General features: G+C 39.9%; 1 protein-coding gene across 1 annotated transcript in view; it reads left to right on the forward strand.

The window, feature by feature from the left end:
- PPARGC1A (PPARG coactivator 1 alpha) overlaps window positions 1-9,844 on the forward strand; it is a 95,812-nt gene extending 85,968 nt beyond the window's left edge. The window contains exons 11-13 of the mRNA XM_007093736.3: window positions 2,784-2,905; window positions 3,239-3,390; window positions 9,465-9,844. Of these exons, the coding sequence (XP_007093798.1) occupies window positions 2,784-2,905; window positions 3,239-3,390; window positions 9,465-9,568 (378 nt within the window). The 3' untranslated portion in view covers window positions 9,569-9,844. The remainder of the gene's footprint in view (window positions 1-2,783; window positions 2,906-3,238; window positions 3,391-9,464) is intronic.
- The last annotated feature ends 658 nt before the right edge of the window (window positions 9,845-10,502 follow it).

Raw genomic sequence — 10,502 nt, forward strand, 5'->3', positions numbered from 1 at the left:
GCTGTTGTCAAGGGAATTGTGTTTTACTGAGTGTTTCAGTGGAGGCCCACCTCGGACTTTCAGAAGTGATTTTTAGGAGTGAGAGCTCTGCAAACATGTAGTTACTCCACACTTCTTCCACTTAAACCTGTAAAAACAAGTCATGGAAACCTTTGTCAATTCCCTCAGCTTAACTACCTTGGCAAGGTCTTTCCTATGATTAGGCATCAAACCTGGCTTTCATTCGCCATTTTCTTAGAGAGTCTCAGGGAGTAAGGATTACCCTTCAGCCTCTTTGATGCAATGAAGGGTGTAAGGGTAAGTGTTGACATCGATTAACTGACTGGTGATTGATTTTTCAACAAATATTCATTTAGACTCTGTTAGGTTTCAAGTACCCTTAACATACAGTTGTCAATCAGACAGATGCAGATTGTGGGGGGCAACAGACATGAAACAACGAGTTAATTATTAATTATTTAATTACAATTGGTCATCAAACTCTGAAAGAGAAATAGTGGACTATAAGAACAAATGATAGGAAACCTGACCTCATCTCAAGTCTCAGAAAGGAAATGATTGTTGAGTTCGGTGTAATTTTAGACAGTATGTGTATATCGGAGAAGAGGAGGAGGAGACAGTGTGGGGAGGCTATTATAAGGAGCAAGGGAACAGCTTGTGCAAAGGCCTTGGGGAAGGAAAGGAGCACAGTATATACTAGGGACCGAGTAGCTCAAGGTGGCTGGAAAATAAAGGGATGAGTGGGAAGTAGGAGGGAAAACCCATGAGGGAGACAAGTCTAGACCACGCAAGGCCTCGTGGGTCCTGTTAATGATTTAGGTCTTTCCTTAAAAGTTATGTGAGGCCATTGAAATGTTTTAGACAGTAATTGACATGATCAGATTCCTGTTCCCTTAGCAAAGATTATTCCGATTGAAGTGAAAGAATAGATTGGAGGAGAATAAATATAGACCCAGGATCCAAGTTAAGAGACTGCTATGCTAGTCCACAAAGAGATGCTGGCACCTCGGTTTAGAGGAGATCGAGTAAGAGAGACAGACCAGACAGGTATTTAGGAGGTAAAATCAGCAGAGCCAATGAATGATTGGATGTATAGAGGGGACTAAAAGGGAAGAATCGAGGAAGGCGCTCAGGTTTTTGTCCTGAATCTTGGCTAGATGACATTAACTTCACTGACATTAAGACCATTGGAGAGAGACCTACTGGGGAGAGGGTGGAACTGGAGCACTGGGTTTGGGTAACGGTCTAGTTTGAAGTGCTCAGGGGACATCCAGCTCGAGATGTCAAATAGACAGTTGGCTATTTGAATCTGAGTCTCCGAAGAACTTCTCTTATCAAAACAGAAATATGAGTGTTGCCTGTGGTAAAAGAAGATGATGAACGGATGATCGGATCACCTAGGAGACTCTAGTCTGTAAATTGCTCAGTTACGTTTCACAAGTGCTTACTGAGTTTTCACTCTTTGCCAGGCCCTTTGCTAAATACCGGGCATATGAAAAGGAAAGACATGCAGGGAATAACATAGAGTATCTCTTTGCCATAAGCCCAGATTACTTTGTACCTCATCCGAGACAGGATACCCTCAGTACATCTGGAGGAAACTCTTCGGCAAGCTGAATCCATGCCTTAGTCCTGTGTGTTTCCTAATCTTGGCTCCCATCTAACTTAAAGCTTGCAACCTATAAGTTCACTTCATTCTTGTTTGTTCTCAGTAGGCATATAGACGAGTTGGTAAGCACATTCCTTCCATTGACGCCCCATGTTCTCGAAAAACCTTGCCTTGGTTTTGAGGGACATCATCACCTTTGGCCTTGTCTTCTTGGAACAACAAATACAGGATTGCTTCTTACACTGAGAAGTGTTTTTTACTGTTTCCTGAAAAAGGAGTCCATCCCTGGGCTGTAAGATATTATTCCCATATTTTGTAGGCTATAAATTGCTGATGACTTTCAGATTATGATGATATTGACTCCACTTCTGAAAATTAGGCCACACCCTTCTAGTCTGTTCCTAAAATAAGATTCATTGCTAAAGTGAAATTTATAGCTTCTTTTATAGCTCTTATTCTGCAGAGACCCATGGCTTAAAATAGCCTACATTTTAAGACTGTATTTTCATATTATTGTCTTTGGACCACCTGCATCAGAATCACTGGGGTGTGCTTATTAAAAATGAAGATTGGTGAATCGTATTTTCTAATTTTTTTAATATAGCCAGGATAAACCCCAATAATTTGCATTTTTAATAAGCACCCCAGGTAATTTTTATTTATACCGGAGTTTAAGAATCGTCGTTTCGAGGGATGTCTAAATTTGTACATCTCATTATTCGAATCCTGAGTTAAATGAGAAATTAAGCAGTTTTGCAAGCCAGGTCAGTTTGTTACCAATTTGGAAGATGAATAATCAAGTCACAGGTGTTAAAATATTTAACAGGTATCTTCCAGCTGTCCAGAGATAAAGAGATCGCATTGCCCATATTTCTTTTGTAATACATAGACGCTCACTTGAGAGAAGAACAGAGCTGGAGAGCAAAAGCAGAAGAGTGAGATCCAGGGTAGGGTGCGCGGGAGAAAGAGCAGGACTGGAGAAATGGGCATGAAAACTGGGGTCACGTGTTGTCTCTCATTCAGTTTTAGTGTATGTTTTGCTTTCACTGGCATGCTCCGTGGGTTCTTGGTGCGCATGAGCATACACGTATGAATGTTTCTAGAGATGTAACTTCCTTCCTATCTCCAGAACTGGCAAAAGTCTTTCCTTACTCCCCCCCCACCCCTTCCCCAGGAAGAACGCCGTGTGATTTACGTTGGTAAAATCAGACCTGACACAACACGGACGGAACTGAGGGACCGTTTTGAAGTTTTTGGTGAAATTGAGGAGTGCACAGTAAATCTGCGGGATGATGGGTAAGAATCTTCAAGATTATTTCTTGTTTAGAGGCTGACATATGTAAAAAATTATGGCCATAAGATTACTAGGATGGGAATGCTTTGACAGATGACATGTTGAGTTCAGAACCTTATTTATTTTCTTTTATCCCTATTTATTAATCTTTCTAGTTGAGATTTCCTGTCCCAGAAATAAGTATTTAGCTGCTTGACAGGACAATCACACTGATAAATGGATGCAGCGGTTGAGACGTTGGCACCAGCCAAGTCTCCCGAAGTAAGGAAGGGTTACAGGCATATATGTTAATCCTTCCTCACCAGCTTTGATCCTCTCTTCTTTGTCTGTTCCAGAGACAGCTATGGTTTCATTACCTACCGTTATACCTGTGATGCTTTTGCTGCTCTTGAAAATGGATACACTTTGCGCAGGTCGAATGAGACTGACTTCGAGCTGTACTTTTGTGGACGCAAGCAATTTTTCAAGTCTAACTATGCAGACCTAGGTATGGATTTTATTGTACATGGAATGAGGAATCCATAATGTAAGGCTCAAAAATGGAAGCAGGTGTAAACCATAGGCATATTGGGTTGGGCCATCATTTTATTTTGCTAGGGGGGATATTTGAATACATATTTTATCTTATTTCTAATTTTTTATCATCTGGGCCATTCTCAGAAGCAAGGGGCTTAGGTTTTGGAAACAAAGGACAGAAGTGAGTTCTTTGTAGTGTCTTCTCAAATGCCGAAAGTCTGGGCTATTTGCGTATGTGTATGTTAGCAAGTGTTTATGTTGTGTGTGTGTGTGTGTGTGTTTATTGTGTAGGTTTGCAGTGCGGCTCCTTTTGTATAAACCTTAGCATTATCATCATTGTCTCATGGAACAGAATTTGCAAAAGTCTGGTTCTTTTTTCCTTATTGTCCTACAAACTCTTAAAAATGTTAAGACATATTCTACAAATTACACCTTGAGAAGAGAAAATATAATTTCATATGCTAAATCACACTATACTTTCTTTAAAACAAAAGGAGAGGGGAAAAAAACAACAACCCTGTTCTGTTTTTAGTGTTTCCAGATGCTAGGCACTGTGCCCGGGGCTCTGCAAGCATTTTCTTATTTAATTACTACAGAACAATCTTAGAAGGTGGCTATTGTTACTGTCACCTCCCTTTGACAGATAAGGAAACTGAAGCATTTCTAAGTATTCATTTTTCCTGTTATAAAAGTTATACAGACTCAAGGGGTAACATTTGGGAAATATAAAAAAGTACTAAGAAAAATAGTCCTATCACCCATCAGCACATCACCTAAAGGTCTGCTGTGTGATTTGCAGTCCAGTGTTTCGTCTCAGAATGTCTAATTTCTTACAGTTGAGGTCACATCATATAGATTTATAAAGCTTTAAATTCTACTTTTCTCAGTTAATATTATAGAAGTTCATTTTCCACTGTGATTCATGGGATTCAAAATAATTTATCAACTTATTTGAATGGTTGCACTGTATTGTGTTAGGTGAGTACCATTATATTTAATCATTCCATTACAGCTAAACATTTATTTAATTGTCATTTTTTTTGGCATTATAAATAACGCCAAAATGGACATCTTAATTTTCTTCTCCATTTTAATTTGGTGCCTTTGCATGTCGGTCCCTATTTAATGTGTGTATTGTAAGCCTTTAAATTCTTAGATGAAGGAATGAAGGAAGGAAAATGGCAAATGTCTTGTGCATATGACATAATTATTTAAATCGATTTGTAACAATAATCATAAAATTAACATAGAAATCTCTTCCGAAGCATTACTCTGTATCTGTCTGCACTTGCTTTGGCTTGGTATAAAGAAAGAAATGAATACCAAATACGGGGATTTTTTTTCTCCCTTCCACCGAAGTGATGTCTTCCTAAAGTAATTGATATAGGTGGTGTGCATTGTTCGGGAGGGAATATGCTATAATTCACTTCACAGGCTAAATAGATAGTATGAAGCAGGGGAGAGGCAGCTGACTGTCAGAGAGATAGAGGCCTAGGGATGAAAATATAAAAGGTGGCAAGTCATTTGTTCAAATGTTGGCTGATAAAAACAGTCAAGACGGATTGAAGTCTTAAGTTGATTTGACTTATTTTCTTCAGTGATGAAGGCCAGGGTGTTTCCAGTCTTTCAAAACATCTAGAGTTTAAAATAAGCTACCTAGAGGGGCCTTTAAATCACGATTCATCACTGGTAGAGGGAGGATTGGATGGTATTTCCAAATTGAACCGGAGCCTCCCTGAAATATTTCTAAGAAGAATGTTTCCCCTCTTGTTATCTCTCTGTCTAGCCAGCAGCAAGAGAAACTTGACCGTCGCTAAGCTGGCTCTGTATTCTGTGAAAAGTAGGTTTGATGTGTATTGTAGCAGCATGGCTTTTTCCAATTCCCTCAAGCCCTACAATTTCACGAAGGGTAGTCGATTGGAGCGTAGTTGCTCTGTAGTGGAAAGACCCCTGGCTTTGGACTCTTACAGACCTGGTTTTGAAACCTGACTTAAATTCTGACCTTGAACAAACAATTACACTTCCTCTGCTTCCAGTCCTTCATTTGTAAACCACTCCGTAATGTTGTTGCAAAGATTAAATAAATGTTTGTGAAGCTGTTAGCACAGTGTCTGTGTGAAGCTGTTAGCACGGTGTCTGGCAGAAAGTAGGTGCTCAATAAATAGAAGCTACGATTATGATTATAAATGATGGTAATGAGAAGTTAGAAATACCAGTTATTTCATTTTTTTAATGTTTGTTTATTTTTGAAAGAGAGAGACAGAGACAGAGACAGAGACAGAGTGTGGGGGGGGGGAGGGGCATAGAGGGAAACACAGAATCTGAACCAGGCTCCAGGCTGTAAGCTGTCAGCGCAGAGCCTGACTCGGGGCTCAAACCCACTGACCGCGAGATCATGACCTGAGCTGAAGTCGGTCATTTAGCCGACTGAGCCACCCAGGCGCCTCTGAAATTTCAAGTTATTTTAAAATGAAAGCGTCAGCATCAGGGGTCAGCTTCGGAACTGAATGACATTCATATGTGTCTTGTTCTTGTCCCCTGAAGATGTTCGGTGCAATGCTTCAGGGAATGTCCGGTGAATTTGGTGAACATGAGACCAGACTGGACACTTGGAGGGATCGGGAGCTCATATGTGTGTCCAGAGTTAGTGAAAATGATGTGATATAGATTAATTTTACCAAGAGTAAAGTGACCTATTATTTTAAATAGATTTAACCAGTTTTTTTCTGTTTTTATTTGCTCCCCAAGCCAAGTTAGCTCACACATCCTATCCCTCTGCTATGGAGGCCACCTAGTGATTACCACAATGCTATTAGTCCACAGTATAATGATTCCAAGTTAATATCATGAGCCACTTTTATAAGTGAGACTCAGAGTTTAAAGGGACAATCAAAGTTACCGAGGTCAAGCCAGGATTTAGACCTGGTTTCCACGAATCTGTAATCTGTGAGTCTGTCTGTTTACTGTCTTGTAAACAGATGGATCTTTCTGAAAGACCTCGATGAAAAATCTTGAAGAGGAAAGATAGAAATTAAATTAGGACTGTAGGACCAGAAGAGAAGGATGGGTCAGTATTAAGAATATAATAATTTGGGGTGCCCGGGTGGCTCAGTTGGTTGAGCACCTGACTACGGCTCAGGTCCCTATCTCCCTGTTCGTGAGTTCGAGCTCTGCATCGGGCTCTGTGTTGACAGCTCGGAGCCTGCTTCAGATTCTGTGTCTCCCTCTCTTTCTGCCCCTGCCCTGCTCGCACTCTGTCTCTGTCTCTCTCAAAAATAAACATTAAAAAAGGTATAAAAAGGAGTATAATAATTTGCTCATCAGGAATTAGTTATCGCATAAAACTTATACTAAGAAAAATAAAATAAATAATATATCCACCACAAATTATTAACTCAAAAAATGTATTACATTATCAGCATCTTGAATATATCCATAACTTTATATATACCCTTGGCATTAATTGGTAAATCATCCCAAGATCCCAACACAAATATTTTCAACCACTTTTTTTTTTTTTAGTATGCTGGCATTCAAGATTAATACATTCATTCAAAAAATATTCATTTTAGTACCTCCTTTGTGCCAAAAGTTTTCTAGGCGGTAGGAATACCGTTGTAGCATGATGTGTTTCTATTTATACGGTATCATTATTTGTAACAACTTATTTATTTTTAATAACTAGAGTGGCTTTGGGGTTATTCCCGTAAAACTTTTATTATGTCTTGCTTGTGTTGTGACATCCTTCTTTAGTGGCAAGAAAGAGGTGTTGTCGATGTTATTTTCTCAGGAATTGTACGTAACCACATTCTGTATTCATGCGACGACAAAGAGTTTGCAGATGCCCGTAGTGTGACATAGCATGCCCGTATAAGTGATTCCATCTATGTGAATACCAGCCAGCATGTTTCATAGTGAAGAAACTCTTGAGAGCCACGGTTTTGGAGCATCTTTTGCTAACGAAAATATGGAAACCCTGAAACTCTGGGTTTGATGTAGAGTGACCCAAAGTTAAGATATTTTAAGTCTTCTCAGAATTTCCTTCAGGAAAGATATGTATGTGTGCTCTTGATGTTTCAGTGATGACCTTAATGCCACAGAGTCTGGCCATCAGGGAGCTCTTCTAACTTTATTTGTCATGCAAGTGGAATTCTGATTTCAAGTTAATGTCAAGCCACGAGCAGGACTGCGTGTGTGTGTGTGTGTGTGTGTGTGTGTGTGTGTGTGTGTTTCTACAAGAAAGACTCGATTGGAACAACCGCTGGTCGTGAGGCTTTAGTGATACGAGCCAACTGCTCATCAGGCTATGAAGAGAAGGGTGGGAGCCAGTGTGATTTAAGAATTGACTCCTGGAGATTTTAGTGAGGAGCGATTGGCCGTTTTTTCCCCTTTCTTTTATGTCCGAGGCTGACTGCAGTTGCTGTTCTTACCTGGAAAAACTGGATTGACAAAACGTCAGTAAATACAAGGGATGGTAAGAATGAAAGGAAAAACAAAAGTGAAGGAATTTCCTTGCCTTTAAGTCTGAGATGGTTAAAGGAGCTCGAAGCGAGGAGGGGAAATCAGCCCAGTACTGGAGAGCTTGAGGGATTGCAACCTTTTCAGCAGAACAGCTTGTGAGGTCAATGAGTATGCCTCCACATTATCTACTCTTACACTCTCTGTCACTTCGGACATTTCTATTTTGTAACTTATTCTGGATAAAACATACAAGGGTTCATATTTTAGTAGGATTGTTAATGTCTCCCAGAGAGGTCTTGTTTTCCCTTCAAATAAGTGCTTTCAAATGAATGAGTTTATTTGCAAGAGGCTTCCTGTTCTGTCTCCAAGATACCTTTTCCTCATTTGCAAGACCGGCAAGAAATATCTGACTTTTTTATAAATGTCAGTGGAGGAAAATCAGAAATATTTAGAATCAGAATTTCATTCCACATCCACTGCTGCTGGAACATGACAGTTTTGTTAAGGGCTATGTGAAGTGTGTGGAACTCTTCACAAAAGCTGACTTGGACTAGTGTAGGAATTCAAAGAAGACCGTGGTTTTATTCTTACCTGTGAATTTTTCCTCTCGTATTCTTGGGTAAAGAGGTTGGCTTTACCTTCTCTGGACCTGAAGTGTTTCCCTGAACCTTCTCATGTGGGCATAATTTGTGCCACTATTGCTGGGGTTTCCCCAAGGTACCGGAATAGATCAATGGATCATATGTCCCTCCTGCTTCAAAGGGGAGCAGTCAGGTGGCGAATGGGTGAAATTCTAATGATTCTCCCTCCTGCCCACTCTCCTGGCTTTTTTGCTCTGTGAATCCATCCTATTGGATAGGGAAATTAATTCCAGCTTCTACTCTTACCTGTCCACCTCAGTTGTCGAGGAACCTTGGGTAAGTCATTTAACATGCCAGAAAGGGGGCAGGACATGTTTTTTTTTTTTTTAAAGTATATTGATTGAATGTGTTGCTATTGAATAGAAAGACTAAGTTTGTTCTGGTTATCTCCTAGGATTGTTTAAGACTAAAATGAGTCAATAAATGAGTGTTTTGAATGCTTCCCACCCTTTACCCTCTGCAAATATATGTGTATTTTAAATACTTATTTTTATGTATTATATATAATTATATATATATAAATTCATAAGTATACTGATATATTATTCATAAATTATTATGCGAATTATATATATGTATCAATAGCATGCCAATAAAGTATAAGTATACTGATATATTATTCATAAATTATTATGTAAATTATATATATGTATCAATAGTATGCCAATAAAATATTGGGTGTATATACCCCCTGCAAATATGTACTTATATAAATTTATATCAATATTGATGTTGATGTCAATTATATTTATATCAATTAATATCACTATTGATATTTATAGCAATATATCTATCTAGATCTAGATCTAGATATACCGATAAAAGTTGGGTATATTTTTTTTAACTGGACAAGTTGTGTTTGAATCAGGTAATCTTGAATTGGATGATTGAGTTAATGACACTTGGCAAAGGGTGTCTCTAACCTAGCTTGGGTTTCTTGCAGATTCAAACTCAGATGACTTTGACCCTGCTTCCACCAAGAGCAAGTATGACTCTCTGGATTTTGATAGTTTACTGAAAGAAGCTCAGAGAAGCTTGCGCAGGTAACATGTTCCCTGGCTGAAGATGACAGAGGGACGGTGAATACCTCACGGGACAGCGCGTCCTTCCCTAACTGACTATTGCAAGTCATACTTAGGAATTTCTCCTACTTTACACTCTCTGTATAAAAACAAAACAAAACAACAACAATACAACAAGAACAACAACAACAATGGTTTACATGAACACAGCTGCTGAAGAGGCAAGAGACAGGAAGGATATCCAGTAAGCACGTTTATTCATGGGTGTCAGCTTTGCTTTCCCTGGAGTCTCTTGGTGACGGAGTGTGTGTGTGTGTGTGTGTGTGTGTGTGTGTGTGTGTGTTTGCGCGCGCGGGTGTGTGCGCGGCTGCGGGTGTGTGGGCGTGGGTGTGCGCGCATGCGCACGGCTGGTGTGGGGGAAGTCTGTGTGTACAGGTGGGGACTGGGGGCACGTGACCAGAGTGTGCCCGGGCGAATCGCTTCAAATGGCAGCAGTTCCATGAAGACGCACGTAAAACCTAGAACTTCAAAATGTTCATACTCTATTCAAAAAGAAAAAAAAAAAAAGCATAAATTCAAAAGGAAAGCAAACTAACCAACCGACCACAAACCACCCTAAAATGACAGCCACTGATGTCTGGGCATCAACCTCCGTACTCTGTTTTTTAAGAAAGTGCAAAATCAACTTGAAGCAAGCTTTCTCTCGTAATGTAATGGTTATCTGACAATCCCGAAGAAACCACAGTTTCGGTAGAACTAATATCCTTTCTCTCTCTCTCTCTCTCTCTCTCTCTCTCTCTCTCTCTCTCCCCCCCCCCCCGTCCCCTCCCCCTGTCTCTCCTCTCTCCCTCCTCCTTTCTCCCTCTCTTTCTTTTTCTTCTCTTTTTCCTTTTGCCATGGAGTCTGGGTGGGAGAGGATACTGCGGGCGCCAGAATGCTAAACTTTCCTAACATTTTGA

The sequence above is a fragment of the Panthera tigris genome, chromosome B1, assembly GCF_018350195.1.
Source record: "Panthera tigris isolate Pti1 chromosome B1, P.tigris_Pti1_mat1.1, whole genome shotgun sequence".
Lineage (NCBI taxonomy): Eukaryota > Metazoa > Chordata > Mammalia > Carnivora > Felidae > Panthera > Panthera tigris.